We start from the raw sequence: 16,851 nt of genomic DNA, 5'->3' as shown, positions 1-16,851 counted from the left end.
TAACATTTCTAGGATTTAAACTATGATTTGTGGATTTTCATAAAGGGTTAGGAAAATTGTCAGATAACTGTGTGACCAACCCAACTAGACAGTGTTAGCTGAGAACAATCTTTGATATGATCATACGGTCATGATTCATCTTCCAAATTTATGTTTCTGTCTCTTTAAAAATCAAGACACGGTAATACGATCCTATAAAACAGATCATGTTCAAGTAATGTCGTTCATATTATTTATTCTTTTGAATCATAAATTAATAATATTAAAAAGACCAGAAAAAAATTAATAATATTAAGATCGTATTTATTATTTTTTGTAATAAACTATTTTTATTAGTATTTTAATTCTTTAAATTATCCTTTGTCAAAAAAAATTCTTTAAATTATCTAATTAATTACCATTACTATTATTATTGTCCTTAAATATATGGCTTCATTGGTTAAATCAGCAGAATTAAAAAAGTTAATGGTATTTGATGTTGTTTTTACAAGTTTATTTATTATTTATCATTGCATTTATTGTAAAGTGTAAGAAAAAATGTAAAATATTATGTGTATGTTGGTAGGAAGGATTAAGGTTCGATCCTCGTAAGTTCGATCGAGAGTGAGCTGAAAACACTTGATGTTAGAATTGAACACAAATCAGATTAAACGGTCTAGTGGATCAGATTTTTTTTATCTCACCATTAGTTTAATTTGGTTCGGGGTCAGTTCAGACAGTGATTACAACCTCATCCCGATCGCAATTGCAGAGGATCGAACCGTGATATTTTCTATTAAATTCAACGTCAATCATCACTGAACCAACTAATGATTAGTTACATTTTGAAAACAAAAAGTGTAAAGAATTCAAAAATAATTAACACTTAATATGAGAGCACATTAAGGTATGTTTGATTTATGTATGTTACAAGAAACAAAGAGAGCACATTTTGATGATTCTATGATTCATAATTTGTGGGGGCATCAAGATGTTCACTAGGCGGTAAAGGAGGCGGTAGGACCATCTGGAGGTATTTTAACAATCTGGAACTCTGACTTATTCAAATTGCTAAATATCTTTTATGGTGGCGACTTTGTGAGGCTTTGTGTTGATTGGGAGGGTATGAGAGTGAACATTGTTAATGTGTACTCTCCTTGTAATTTAGCGGGCAAAAAAAAATTATGGGAACTTATTGAATCTTAGAAGAGGGGATATTGGTGAATGGTGTATTGGTGGTGATTTTAACGCTATTCTTCATTTATCCGAAAGAAAAAGAAGTAGTGTTGCTACAAGGAGGAGTGAGGTTAACTTTTTCAGAGAGTTTGTGGATGACATGGAGCTTATTGATATACCTGTGCTGGGGAAGAAGTTTTCTCTGTTTAGCCCAGACGGTATAGCTATGAGCCGCTTAGACAGGTTCTTGTTATCAGAGGGCTTCTTGAAGAAGAATGGTGTTAAGGGGCAATGGATCGGAGATCGTGATATATCTGATCATTGTCCAGTTTGGCTCCTCAGCTCGTCGTGTAATTGGGGCCCTAAACCTTTTAGGGTGATAAACGGTTGGTTAGAACATCCAGAGTTTAATGGTTTTGTGGAATCAACATGGAAAAGTTACAATATTAGGGGTAAAAAAGCTTTTGTCTTGAAAGAAAAACTAAAACTTCTTAGAGAGAGTCTAAAGAAGTGGAACAAGGAGGTGTTTGATTATTTGGATCTAAACATAGAGAAGACAGTCTCCGATATTAATGAGTTTGAAGGCCTTCTTTCAAGTACTAATGGGGATGTTGATTACCTTATGTTAGAGGGCCTAAATAAGGAGTTTTGGAAGCAACTTCATTTTAAGGATAGCTTACTCAAAGAAAAGTCCAGATCAAAGTGGGTTAAAAAAGGGGATTCTAATACCAAATTTTTTCATCAGACTTTAAAGGGTAGAAGGAGGAATAACCAACTAGTGGCGTTGAGAGATGGTGACAAATGGGTTCAAGGGGTCGATGAGATCAAGTCTTTTGTAAAAAATTATTTTGCTAATAACTTCACTGAAGAATGGCATAACCGTCCTACTCTAGATGGGCTTTCGTTTGACTCCTTGACGGAAGCAGATAATTCTTCTTTATTATCTCCCTTTTCAGTTGAGGAAGTTAGAGAGGTTGTGTGGAATAGTGATGACAATAAGTGTCTGGGTCCTGATGGGTTTAACTTTAACTTCTTGAAGACTTGTTGGGACATCCTAAAAACAGATGTTATGGAGTTTTTGAACGAATTTCACAGTAGTGCTTTCCTTCCAAAGGCGATCACTGCATCTTTCTTGACACTAGTACCAAAAAAGGACCATCCTCAGGTATTATCAGATTATAGACCCATTTGCCTTGTTGGTTGTTTGTATAAAATCCTTTCAAAGGTGTTGGCGGCTCGTCTAAAAAAAGTTATCGGTAAATTGATCTTAGATTGTCAAACGGCCTTTGTTCCTAATCGTCAGATTCTGGATGGGGTTTTGGTAGTGAATGAACTGATTGATTTTGCCAAGAGAAGAAAAAGACAAGTGTTTATTATTGAAGGTTGATTTTGAGAGGGCGTACGATACGGTAAATTGGATTTTTTTGGAGTATATGATGCGGAGAATGGGATTTGCGCAGAGGTGGCTGAAGTGGATGAGAGCCTGTATTTTTACTAGCTCAATGTCTGTGCTTGTAAATGGTAGTCCTACGGCGGATTTTGTTGTTGGTAAAGGGCTGAGACAAGGGGATCCGTTATCTCCCTTTCTTTTCTTGATAGTTGCGGAAGGTCTCACTCGCATAATGCAGAAGGCTGTTGACAATGGCAATTATCATGGTTTTAAAGTTCGTGATGAATTACAATTTCACACTCTTCAATTTGCATATGATACCGTTCTAGTAGGTGAAGGGAAGTGTGAGAATTTGTGGTCGCTTAAAACTGTGTTGAGAAGTTTTGAATTAGTATCGGGACTGAAGGTTAATTTTTACAAAAGTAAGCTTTATGACATTAATCTTGATGATAATTTTTTGTTCGCAGCATCCTCCTTTTTACACTGTAAAGTAGAATCGATTCCTTTTCGTTTTCTAGGAATTCCAGTTAGAGTTAACCCAAGGAGAAAGGTCACTTGGAATCCTATAGTGGAAGCTATGAAGAAACGACTTAATACTTGGAGTGGTCGAAATTTATCATTTGGCGGAAGAGTTACACTCATTAATTCGGTACTCTCTAGCCTCCCATTATATTTTTTCTCTTTTTTCAAGGTACCGGTGTGTGTGTTACAAGAATTGATTAGTATCCAAAGGAGATTTCTTTGGGGAGGATGTTCTGATATTAAGAAGATTTGTTGAGTTAGTTGAGACACAATTTGCCTACCAAAAGATAAAGGTGGTTTGGGTATAAAGAATCTAAATTATTTCAACCAAACTTTACTTTGTAAATGGAAGTGGAGAGGTTTGTGTGATCATAATACCTTATGGACCAAACTATTAGAACATAGATATGGGAGCTTGGCTGATAATTTTTTGCACTCTAATCTTAGCAATGTCAAAGGTCAATCTTTGTGGTGGCGTGATATTATGAAGATTGGGGGTATTGAGAATGATGCGTGGTTCAGGACTAATGTGAGCAATGGCGCAGATAGCAGACGATGGGAGCTTACTCAATCAAGTATTTTTTCGGTGAATTCGACTTACGAGTTCCTTCACTCTCGCGAAGTTGTTGTGGCTATTGATGAAAATGTAGTGAAAGCTTTACAACAATTATGGTTAAATGATGTTCCATCCAAAGTAAGCATTTTTGGATGGAGGTTATTATTATCAAGACTTCCAACTCGAATGGCATAGGCAAGAAAATCTATCCTTGTTAATCCGCATGAGCAATGTTGCATTTTTTGTTTTGAAGAACAAGAGGAATTATCTCATGTGCTCTTTAATTACTCTTTTTCTCAAAAGTTGTGGAAGCAGATTTTTAAATGGATGAATGTGGATTTCATCTCTTTTGATGACGGGTGGAAACATTTTTCCTCTTTTGGAGCTTTATTGAAAAATAAGAAATATGAAAAAGCTCGTCACGTTATTTGGTTGGCCACCATTTGGTGTATATAGCGTGCGCGTAACAATGTGGTTTTTAGAGGAGAAGCTATTAATTGGAAAGCCTTATAAGACAAGATTATTTATATTTCATGGTTTTGGTTTATAGGTAAAATAGCTAGTAAGTCTTCTTGTATTTTTTCAGATTGGTGTAAGGATCCATTAAAATGCATTATTAGCATGTAATAGTTGCTATAAGAATTGTAAGGGTTGAGTACCCCTTGTACTCCTTATAATTCATTTTTTGCTTATAAAAAAAAAACACTTAATATGAGAGAGGAGATAGTACGGTCGAAAAAAAAATTGAGAGAGGAGATATAGTAAAGTACTACTAGAAAGAAACTTCTCTGTGTTGACTTTTGATATTAAGTAGAAAGAAAGTAGATAGTTAACAAACTCTTCCTCACGCAGTTACAATTTATGGTAAGAACTAAGAATAATGTTTGCTCAGATTTTATTTACCATTTTAAATTACTAGTGCTCCATTCTTCAGGTAACTAAAGGTCAATACAAAAAAAAATTTGTATATATAGACCATTGTGCATGGATATTTTAGTGACTGCTAGAACTATATATGTTTTAGGTTGAAAATAAGTAAACATTAATTGTAAAATTAATTTTCCTTAACTAATTTAATTTGCAGTATTTTAAACTTTTAATATTTGATTTCGCGTACTGGAGTTCAATTTGATGAGAGTGAAATGTGAAACCATCCCTGAATAATTTAAATTAGAAAATGTGCTATTCTCGTGTTAAGAGATCGGGTGGAAGTTCCATTAATGGAAGGTTGTTTTTAGGTAGTCTAGTGGTTAGAATTTTACTTTTTAAAGGTGAATAATTAAACTGTCTGAGATTCAAATCACGGTTCCTGCATATAAAATGCGTTGTCCCTAATAAATGAGTTAAGTCCACGGGGATATGGAAGGTATTTTTCTCTCCCTCAAGCTTTCAAAATTGTTGAAACCGATGCTATTTTTTTTATAAGCAAAATTGAATTATATAATGTACAATGTGTACTCGGCCCTTACGATTCGATGAAATCACCTTTAGATGCTATGAAGACATGCTAAGGGATTATTACACCAATCAACAAAAATAAACAAAAACATAGGTGGTGGTGTTGCCACTTCTACCTAGGAACCAAAACCAAGAAATAAACATAATTTGTTCTACAATAGATGAAGGCTTGGTAAGTCACCCCTAAATATTATGTTATTACCAAGATACCAAATGCACCACTTTGTAGCAAGCTAAATCAAATAATGAAACTTTCACCCTCTTCCACTTTTCACCAAAGAACCAAACAAAGTGAAATGGCTCCACTTTTCTTTAAAGCTGATTATGTCCACTTGTATCCAGCAAAAAAAAAAATCTCAACACTTGTTTAGAAAAGCGACAATTAAAAAAGACACGGTTAATGCCTTCAACTTCTATAAAACAAAATGCACAACAAAGTTCGTGAGGATTTGTGATGACTCCTCTACTATCTAGGGCTTCACGAGTTGGCAATTTTGTTAATAATAACCTCCATTCAAAGATGTTAACCTTAGTAGGCACAACATTCGACCAAAGTCTTTTCAGAGCAATAACAATTTCGTGCTCAATTCCAGTTGTGCTATCCATATTTTGAAGAAAGGAGTAAGTTGAGTTTACCGAGAATGTACCTGTCAAATATGGAATCCACTTTTGTCTATCTTCGCCACCCTTGACCGGCTGCACATCCGCTAGCAGTTGTGCTGACGATATAGCATCAACAACTTCTGAAAGGAGCAACGCTAATGTCCACTCCAGCAGCCATCTCCATTCCTCAAGGTTCCACACCACCCCATAATTGTAGCATCTTGATTTGTTGTTTTACCAAACAAAGCCGAGAACAAATCTTTCAAAGATACCGGTAAGAAGAATGTTAACATGTATCCTAAGGACACATGTTAAGAAAAATAAATAAATTTATTTTATTTTATTTTTATAAAATTTCACATTTTGAAGGACACATGATATAACACACATAGTTTTTTCTTTGCAAAAGTAAAATGAAAGCCTTTTGTTTAAAGTAATAGATAAATGGAATAAATTATAAAAAAAATAATAATAAATAAATAAAAGATCTCAAACCAAAAAAGGTTAATGTCAATATCAAACAAACATCTAGAATATATTCCTTCAACTAATACAAAGATCATGCAGCCGTTCACAACCAAGAACTTGAAGATGACCTTAATTTGCAATGTTACAGCTTGCAACTTTTTTGATATGAATTCAACAAAAAAGGGATTGTCGCTTCTAAATTTGACCCCAACTGAATATATTATCAAAACAACCAATCCCACTTGATCATAAATAAATTGAAAATTTACATTATTATAATGGAGGATATATTTATTGTCCAAGTCTCATTGGGCATCTCAATAAACAAGATATATATATATATATATATATATATATATATATATATATATATATACACTATTTTTCCACCCTTTATGATATGTTGATGTTGATGTTGAATGTTAAAGTTACTAATCACATATATCTTATGACATTGGCTAATTTAATGGTGGATTCTAGCATGGAGGACCTAGACATGTCTCCTATTGGTGGGAGATTAACTTCTAGCCGTGTGATGGATTGAAAAACACTTAAGTGGCTGTGATGCAGTATAGGCAACCTGCTGCTACAGTACAATAGCAGGTTTTTTATATTTAATTTATTATTTTACTTTAATAATCTATTTCACTTTTTTTTATACATCTACCAAAAAAATCACGGGCAAACATGGAAGAAAATGTCAGCAATTCCAGGTTCATCTCCCCCACCCCACCTCCCCATCCTCCTGGTCCTATACTAACTATGGAAGAAGATGAACAAACCCATAAAAAATTTTGTGCTAGTTAACAATAACTTAGATAACCGAGTTCGACAAACATAAATCTCAAAGAACTGGGGCAAAAAATTTGTTGTCGTCATATACTCTTGTTCTGCACTATCATTGTTGTTGTGTTCACCTTCCTTTCCCATTTCACAACAAATTGATTATTTCAAACAAATTACTCAAAGAAGACACAAATTCTTCCCCTCATCAACATAGATCTGATTCATTTTCTTTTTATTTCCACGTTTTGAGACTTCTTTTTTTTTTATAAGCTCCACGTTTTGAGACTTGTTGTTTAATATGAGTTTGAAGATATTATTATTGAAAATACACTTGGAAATCATTGGAAATATACTTTGTATGATTTAAAAACTTGTAAACATTAAGTTCAGTGTTAAAAAATGTCCAGAGCGAACCGGGTTTGAACAAGGTATCCGGATCATATTTTAACCCGGCTGAAGGTTGAAGAAGACCAAAAATTAATAAGTACAACTTATTTTCGTCCCTAATTATAAAACTTTGTTTGACCACTGCATGTATGTCAATATACAATTTAATTTTGATCACTAATATCTTTAACTTTCTATTAGTAAAAATTATAAAAATTAAAATTTTGAAAATACTCATCAAAACAAATTGAACAATATCTTATATGTTAATATTTAAATTTATATATTGTTGAAATTCCAACTCTTAAATTGTTTTTTTTTTTTAAGAAGCTAAATTAGCCCACTCAAATTGACAACTTTTAATTGATTTTTAGTTCAATTAGGTGAGATTGAATGGTCTGAATGAGAAAATTTGTTTTAAAAATTATTTAAAATTTGAATTCTTTAGTCACAATTAGTAGAATTAGTTGAAACTTGACGATTTTTTCATAGAGATTAGGTTTCTTAAGTCACGGTTAGTCAAACTAGTTAAGACTTAACTATTAGATTGTCGAAATTCCAACTCATAATTGACTTTTAGTCCAATTAGATGAGATTGAACAGTTTGATTGAAAAAATTTGAATTCGTTAATCATAATCAATCAAATTAGTTGAGACTTGAGGATCATTTAGAGAAACTATATTTCTTATAAGTCACAACTAGTCAAACTAGTTTAGATTGAACCGTTAGATTGCCGAAATTCTAATTCCTAAATGATTGTTAGCCTAGTTAGATGAGATTGAACGGTCTATTTGAGAAAATTTGAATTATTTAGTCACAATAGTCTAATTGATTAAGACTTGAGAATCATTTTATATAAATTGGAGTTCTCAAGTCATAGTTAAAAAAACTAGTTTAGATTGAATCGTTAAATTGTCGAAATTCCAATTTCTGATTGATTGTTAGTCTAGTTAGGTGAGGTTGAACAGTCTGATTGAGAAAATTTGAATTTTTAAGTCACACAATTAGTCAAACTAGTTTAGATTGGACCTGTTAGATTGTTATTCCAATTCCTAATTGATTGTTAGTCTAGTTATATGAGATTGAACGGTCTGATTGAGAAAATTTGGATTCTTTAGTCACAATCAGTTCAATTAGTTGAGATTTGAGGATCATCTGATATAAATTACGTTTCTTAAGTCACGGTTACTCAAAATAGTTTTATTTAAATTATTAAATTGTCAAAATTCGAATTCCTAATTTATTGCTAGTTAAACCGAGTGAGACTCAATATCCTGATTGAGAAAATTTAGATTCTTTGATCTCAATAAGTCCAATTAGTTGCGACTTGCAGTCATTTCATAGGAACTAGATTTTTTAAGTTACAATTAGGCGAATTATTCATGTTTAACCGTTGCATTGTCAAATTCCGAATTCTTAATTGATTGTTAGTCCAATTAGGTCAGATTGAATTGTGTGATTGAGAAAATTTGGATTCATTTGTCATAGTCTATCAGATTAGTCGAGACCTGACGTTAACTTCATAGGAACTAGGTTTCTCGAGTCACAATTAATTAAACTAATTTAGGCTGAACCGTTAAATTGCCAAAATTCAAACTCCTAATTAATCGTTACTCCAATTATGTGAGGTTGAACAATTTAATTGAGAAATTTTGTATTTCATGACCAAAGTCATTTCAATTAGTTGAGCTCGATGATCATTTTGGACTAAAACCATCAAACTAAATCGGTCATTTACACAACTGAAGTATACCCCTATTATGCCCGAGTTTTAAACGAAGCTTGAAAAACAAGCCTCAAATATTCAGTATATAAATATGAGTCATACTAATATATTTTAATTTTTTTTATTGAAAATATTTATACATTGGACATAATTTACATTAAAGGCCAACATAATTTTTTGAGGCCAAGTATTCTATATTCTCTTAGACGGAATAATGCTTACAAAAAAAATAAAATAGACAGAATTATTTTTAAAAAAAAATAGAGGTAATAAAAATGGCAAAAACGAGACTCGAAACATGACCCTTATGTTAATGGAGAGTAACCTTATCCACTAAGCTAAAGTTTGCTAGTGGTAATGTCTTTATACCGACTATATATATATACGCTTACGTTATTAATTTTTTTGACAAAAATGTATTGTCTTCAACCTCCAGCCGGGTCTAAACAGACCCGTTGACCCATATTAAAACCCGACTTTTCTGGACATTCTTAACACTAAAATTAATGTTTAAAATCGCATAAATCTTACGAAATCTATTTTCATATGATTTTCCAAACTTCTTTTCAATAAAGAATACCTTAAAACTTAAATCTAAAAACAAATCTCAAATTTAGATATTGTACAAGGAGGATAGAGACCTCAATGTTTTTTTTTTTTTTTTTTGCGTTCATAGGATTCAATGACAAATTTGATAGACTTCCAAAATAATTCTAGAAGGAAAATGAAAGAACGAGGAAGAGACGGAAATAAATTATGTTTTAACCAGAATATTGAAAATATTATAACCAGAATATTTGTAAATAAATTATGTTTTAAAAATATATATAAATAGTATTTTTTATTACCGGCTCCACATGTTATAACAAGTATTTTAGCTCTCCCACATGTGGGAGACATGTTTAAGTGTCCCATGCTAGAATCACCTAATTTAATTTGTCTACTTTATGGACAAAATGTTGATTCTAGAAAGTCACTTTTAATTGTTGTAGTTACTTCAATAAGGGTCCACCATACAATGTTTCATCACATAGATCCTCAAGGGAAAAATTACAGGTGACTATTCATTATTCAATATTCATCACTAGTACAAAATGTGGTGGATCCTCAACATGTCTTATCTCATTCAATTATATCTCAGACTCAAATAATTCAACGGTGGTAACTTGACAACAAGTGGCATAATGAATCTTGAAAATCTCTAATACCATATTAAATATTTTGAGATGAATCTAATTCAACATTATAAGATTAACTTATAAGCTAACAACCTCTTCCTCTACTTATAAATTTATGTTCAAAATGATTTCATATAATGGATTCGTTTGGAGTAGCTTATTTTTGAGCTTGTGCAAACAGCTTATGCAATTTTTATGTATTGTTACAAGTTTGTTAAGTAATTTATGATAAAATAGTTTATAAAAATATAATTTTTACTAGTGTAAACTTATAAAATAGCAAAAAACCTAATTTATATTGAATAAGTTGTTTGCATAAGCTCGAAAATAAGATAATCCAAACGCGCAATATATGATACTCTTTAACATTTTTTATAATAGTCTTTAGCCTATATCTTTATAAAAAGTAAATCTTCCAAAGAATAAGTGTAAATAAAAAATTTAGTGTGGTGTCAAATTTTTAGGTGAGTTGAACCCTAAAGAATTACTAGAACAAACTTCAAGACGTAGAAAACAATAACAAAACTATTTACAAATTATGCAGCGACATCTTAAATATGAGTCAACTTTAAAACTAATAGTTACCATCAAAATTTTAATCAAACATATATATTCACGTTCCATTTCATCTACAAAATATAAGTATTAGATAGAACAACACATGACAGAACAACACAAGACAAAGTTTGAGGTATTGTATTAAACAAATTTTATCTTGTACCATGTTTGTGTTAAGGCAAATGGAACCTCTAGTCTTTCATTGATCATAGCAAGGCCCTTATATAGCCAATGCACAAGTTACAAGTTAGTTACAACAAACGTTTCAATACCAAACGGTTAACTTGGGCCTTAAGCTACAGCTGGTGCGCCCGCGTGTTCTAACAGCAGGCCTGCTCATAGGCTTGCCAAGCTTGCTTATGAGCATTACTACTAACAAGGCTTAACATTGATCAAGGCTTAACACATATATCTAACATATCCTCTCCTAAACTGAACCATGTCAAGGCTTCAGTTTATGTCTTCAAGCTTACACAATCCAAGCAAGTCTCTGAATTTGCAAAAACTCTCAAGAGTCAAAGCCTTAGTCATGATGTCTGCAGTTTGCTCAAAGGATGAGCAGTGCAGCAGCTGAATCTTTCCATCTTTGGTTAAATCTCTGAGAAAATGAAACCTAACATCAATGTGTTTACTCCTTTCATGCATCACTGGATTCTTTGACAGTTTAATTGTTGAACTGTTGTCACAATACAAGGTAATGCACTCTTTCTTTCTGCTGTTGATGTGATCAAGCACCCTACTTAACCAGATGGCTTGACAGGCACAGTTGGCTGCTGCTATGAATTCAGCTTCAGTAGTGGATAGAGTTACAATTGGTTGCTTCTTTGATGACCATGACACAACTTTTGAACCAATCATGAACACATACCCTGATGTACTCTTTCTATCATCAAGATCTCCTGCATAATCTGAATCTGACCAACCAACAAGCTCATCATTCTTTCCCTTTTCAAACCACAGTCCATAGTTCACAGTCCCTTTAACATATCTAAGGATTCTTTTCACTGCTGCAACATGTAACTCTGTAGGCCTCTCCATAAATCTAGCTACCAAGCACACTGAAAATGCTAAATCAGGTCTAGTAGCAAGAAGATACATTAGGCAACCTACCATCTGTTTATAGCTAGTTGAATCACAAGCTATTCCATCTTCATCTTTCTTCAATTTGCTTCCAGGTACAATAGGGTTGCAGACACTATTACAGTTTTCCATATTGAACCTTTTTAGGATTTCACAAGCATATTTCTGTTGAAACATGAAGATACCTTCTTTTGTCTGTTTTACTTCAATCCCAAGGAAGTATCTCATTTATCCTAAATCAGTCATAGCAAAATTTCTTTCCATTGATGCTTTGAATTTTTCAAACAGGTTTTGATCATTGCCTGTAAATATGAGATCATCTACATACAAGCTTACAATGATGATCCTCCCATCTGATTCTTTCTTTACAAACAAAGTATGCTCATGAGCACATTTGACAAAACCTTCTTTGCTGAAGTAGGCCTCAATTTTGCTATACCAAGCTCTTGGAGCCTGTTTTAATCCATAGAGAGATTTCTTCAATCTATACACCATCTCCTTTTTCTCCTTCTGATAGCCTAATGGCTGCTCCACATATACTGTTTCATCTAACTCACCATGTAAAAAAGCACTTTTTACATCAATTGAAACACATACCAGTTGTTTGTTGCAGCTATAGCTAGTATTGTTCTTATGGTATCCCATGTGGCCACAGGTGCAAACACTTCATTGTAATCAATGCCATGTTGCTGGGAATACCCTTTAGCTACTAATCTAGCTTTGTGTTTCTCAATCTTTCCTTCCTCATTGTACTTGGTTTTATACACCCATTTAACTCCAATTTTCTTTGCTCCAGTAGGCAAGTGTGTCAGTTCCCAGGTGTCATTACTTTCAATTGCTTCTATTTCTGTGTCCATAGCCTTTTTCCATACTTCATGTTTAGCTGCATCATTATATGTTATTGGATCTTCACTAGGGCTGAAAAAGGCTTGACTGTCATTACTTTCACCTGTTTCATAATCTCTAGTTTCATAGTCATTCAGATAACCAGGTTTCTTTGAAACTCTTTTTCCTAGTTCATTCACCTCATTGTCTCCTTCCTCTTCTAAATCAGATACAGTTAGATCCATCTCTTCACTGAGGGCATTACTGGCATTGCTGGCATTATCTTCTGCATCATTTGGATTATCATGATAACTACTTGTTGAGCAAGTTTCTGCATCAACTTCACAGTCAATCACTTACTTACTTGAATTTGATTTCTCAGTTACTTTGTTCTCCCAGTTCCATTGCTTTTTCTCATCAAACTTGACATCTTTGCTGACAAGAATTCTTCTTTTTATAGGATCATACAGCTTGTATGCTTTTGATTCTTCACTTATACCTAAGTGAACACATATTATGCTTTTGTCATCTAGCTTTTTCCTCAGATTGTTAGGTATGTGCACATAAGCAATGCAGCCAAAAATTTTGAAATGGCTTACTGATGGTTTGATCCCACTCCAGGCTTCTTTTGATGTGACATCTTTTACTGCAAAAGTAGGGCATCTGTTAAGTATGTGCACAGACCAATTTACTGCTTCAGGCCAAAAGGTTTTTGGTACATTTCTTTCACTAATCATGCACCTAACCATATTCATTATGGTTCTATTCTTCCTTTCAGGTACTCCACTTTGATGAGGAGTATAAGCAGCTGTGAGTTGCCTTTTTATTCCATGAAGATCACATAATTCACTGAACTCATTTGAAGTGTATTCATCCCCTCTGTATGTTCTTAAGCACTGAATAGACTCTTTTGACTCATTTTCAACCATCACTTTGAATTTCTTGAACATTGCTAGAGCTTCTGACTTTTCATTCATGAAGTAAATCCATGTTCTTCTGCTTAGATCATCTGTGAAAGTGAACAAGTTCCAGTTTAGGGTTAATAGGCCCACATATATCTGAATGAACAAGTTCCAGTTTGGTACTAGCTCTCCATGAGCTTTTCTTTGGCACATTCTTTCTATGTTGTTTACCCTTCATACAATTGGAGCATTCCTCATTTGGTTGCTTCAATTTTGGCAAACCAGTGACCATTTCCTTCTGAACCAACACACTCATACCTTTAAAGCTGAGGTGACCATATCTCTGATGCCATAAGTTGGCATTGACATTGCTATCATTTGATGTTTTCATGCAGTGAGGAACTATAACTGGTGCTTTAATAACAAACATTCTATTCAATGTCATATGTGTGGCCATGATCAACCCTTTTTCTTCATGAAAGACTTTGCAAGTATCATTCTTAAACATAACAGACAAGTACTTTTGTTGTAATTGGCCTATGCTTAACAAATTATTCTTCAGGCCAGGCAAATAGTACACATTTGTAAGTATTTGAGTAAAACCTTCAATATGAAATTTTAAGTTACCTTTTCCTTCAACTGCCATCTTTGAATCATCACCAAGCTTGACTGAATCTTTGAAAGTGTTATCATATTCAAAGAGCCAATCTTTATTCCCAACCATGTGATTGCTGCATCCAGAGTCTAAGAACCACAATTCATTCTTTGCATCAGATTCTTGAGTCTCACTAAGCTTTGTTTCTTGAGCCATTAGTAAGATCTCTCCCTTATCATCAAATTCAGCATACTCAGCATAGTTTGCATTGTCTTCCTCCTAGTTAGGACACTCTGATTGGAAGTGACCTAATTTATGACATTTGTAGCATTCAACCAATTCTTTGTTGAATTTTGATCCTCTTCCACCACGAGCTCTGCCTCTACCAAAGATATGGGATTCCTTCCTCATGATCACCCCTTGCATAAGAGTTCTCTCCTCTGCCACCAGAGCCTCTTCCACCATTGGATACTTTCAGAATCTGTTCTTGTTCATCTCTCTGATGCTTCATTCGTTGTTCTTGAACAAGCAAACTACTCTGTAGTTGATCCACATTCATTGTGGTGGTGTCATTGGACTCTTCAATAGAACAAACCACATAGTTGAATCTTGAAGTTAAAGAACGCAAGATCTTCTCAACTATTGTGCTCTGAGTGATGGTGTCACCATGACTCGCCATCTTGTTTACAATACTCAGTGTTCTTGAAAGATATTCATCAATGGATTCACCAATTCTCATGTTCAGAATCTCAAATTCCTTCCTCAGAGCCTGCAACTGTGCTCTCTTGACCTTGGTGGATCCTTGATACTTCTGGCGCATAGAATCCCATATATCCTTCGTAGTGCCTCGAGTGAGGATTGTTTCAAGAATTGATCTTTCAATTGCTTGAAACAAGTAGTTCTTTGCTTTCAGATCTTTCAGTTTGCTCTCATTCGCAGCTTGAATTTGATCTTGTGATGCTCCTGTAGGAGCCACAATTACTCCATCCTCGATGAGACTCCAATACTCTTTGGATCTCAATAGATTCTCCATTAGCATTGACCAATGATCATAGTGACCATCAAATTTGGGAATTGATGGTTGCAGATAGTTGCTTGATTCCGCCATGGAAGCTTCAAGCAAGAACACGATGAATCTTTGTAACTAACTACGGTTAATGAACAAAGAGCTGGATCGATTTAGAAGGTAAACTGATACCAATTGTTAAGGCAAATGGAACCTTTAATCTTTCATTGATCATAGCAAGGCCCTTATATAGCCAATGCACAAGTTACAAGTTAGTTACAACAAACTTTTCAATACCAAACGGTTAACTTGGACCTTAAGCTACAGTTGGTGCGCGCGCGTGTTCTAACAGCAGGCCTGCTCATAGGCTTGCCAAGCTTGCTTATGAGCATTACTACTAACAAGGCTTAACATTGATCAAGGCTTAACACATATATCTAACAGTTTGGTGGACACAAGATTATTTTGGAATATTAGACAACTTATGCAGATGATAAAAAATTGTCACGTGGTTCAATGGGGACAAAAATTTTAGTTTTTGTATTGTTTTTTGGCCACTGATTTGTCCAATCTCAAGAACAATTTTAAAATCAAACACAATATAACTAAAACTGTCCTGTTAAATTTTTATTTTTTAATTAGTAGATCAAACGCAAATATGATATCGACAGCATGAGTTATATTTATAGAAAAATGGTTTGAAATAATGTGTGCATCTAGATTATTGGATAAAAAATATGTGATAATATTTTAATTTAAAAAAAATAAAGAAAAGTTGGTCAATGGTTAAGATGCAACAATCGAAAAAAATTGAGCGGAAAAATATTGAGAGATCCTTTCTCCTAGTGGGCCCATTATAGGGCCCAATCCTTGATTAACTTGTAATCTTATTGGCTTAACAAATTACATGCTGACTACATGATGTATTAATTAATGTTGGAAAATCCTTTCTTTGATCTGTCTATAATAGATTTTGTCAAATTTATCTACTATTTTAAAACCATGAGAAATTAAGCATTCCGTTGACTATAAGAAACATGAATATCGATTTGTTATTTTACTGGTTTGGTTGTTATAGCTTATTTTTTAAAAAAAAAATCACTTTTTTATAAAAATAATTACTTTTAATTGTTTTGTGTCCGTTTATTACAGATTTCTAAAATAATCAGAAGCTAAAAATAATCAGAAAACAGGTAAAAATGAGAAACTACTTAGAGTAGTTTATAAAATAATAGATTTTTTTTAGAGGAGAGAGAAAAAAAATGTTAAAAGAAGAAAGTTGTTTGTAATTAAAAAAATCACTTTTATAAGTTGTATTGTATCCAAACAAACTAAATATTATTTTATTTTAAAAAAGTGATTTTTATTATAATAAACAAACACAAAGTAAATTCAACTTTTCTAAAAATCTCTAAATTATTTTACATTCAAATCACTATTTTTATAATCTGTAACAAACGGACCCTTAACATTTCTTTTCTATCTCCTCTAAAAAAAATCTATTATTTTATAAGCTACTCTTAGTAGCTTCTCATTTTTAGTTCTTTTCTGATTATTTTTAGCTTCTGATTATTTTAAAAATCTATAACAAACAGATACAAAACAATTAAAAGTGATTATTTTTATAAAAAAAGTGAGTTTTTTCTAAAATAAGC

At 33.1% G+C, this 16,851-nt stretch overlaps 1 protein-coding gene and 1 pseudogene across 1 annotated transcript; both read right to left on the bottom strand.

The window, feature by feature from the left end:
* Positions 1–53: 53 nt before the first annotated feature.
* LOC123882598 lies at positions 54–224 on the bottom strand (annotated as a pseudogene).
* Positions 225–14,572: 14,348 nt separating this feature from the next.
* LOC123922372 lies at positions 14,573–15,298 on the bottom strand. Its single transcript, XM_045975094.1, has one exon. The coding sequence runs from the start codon at positions 15,296–15,298 to the stop codon at positions 14,573–14,575; it is 726 nt and encodes a 241-aa protein (XP_045831050.1).
* Between the last annotated feature and the right edge of the window lie 1,553 nt (positions 15,299–16,851).

Source organism: Trifolium pratense, linkage group LG4 (assembly GCF_020283565.1).
Source record: "Trifolium pratense cultivar HEN17-A07 linkage group LG4, ARS_RC_1.1, whole genome shotgun sequence".
NCBI classification, from domain to species: Eukaryota; Viridiplantae; Streptophyta; class Magnoliopsida; order Fabales; family Fabaceae; genus Trifolium; species Trifolium pratense.
This window is presented reverse-complemented; position numbering and strand designations above follow the sequence as displayed.

Coding starts and splice junctions, on each gene's coding strand:
- LOC123922372 (XM_045975094.1), bottom strand. CDS start 15,298: ATGGCGGAATCAAGCAACTATCTGCAACCATCAATTCCCAAATTTGAT.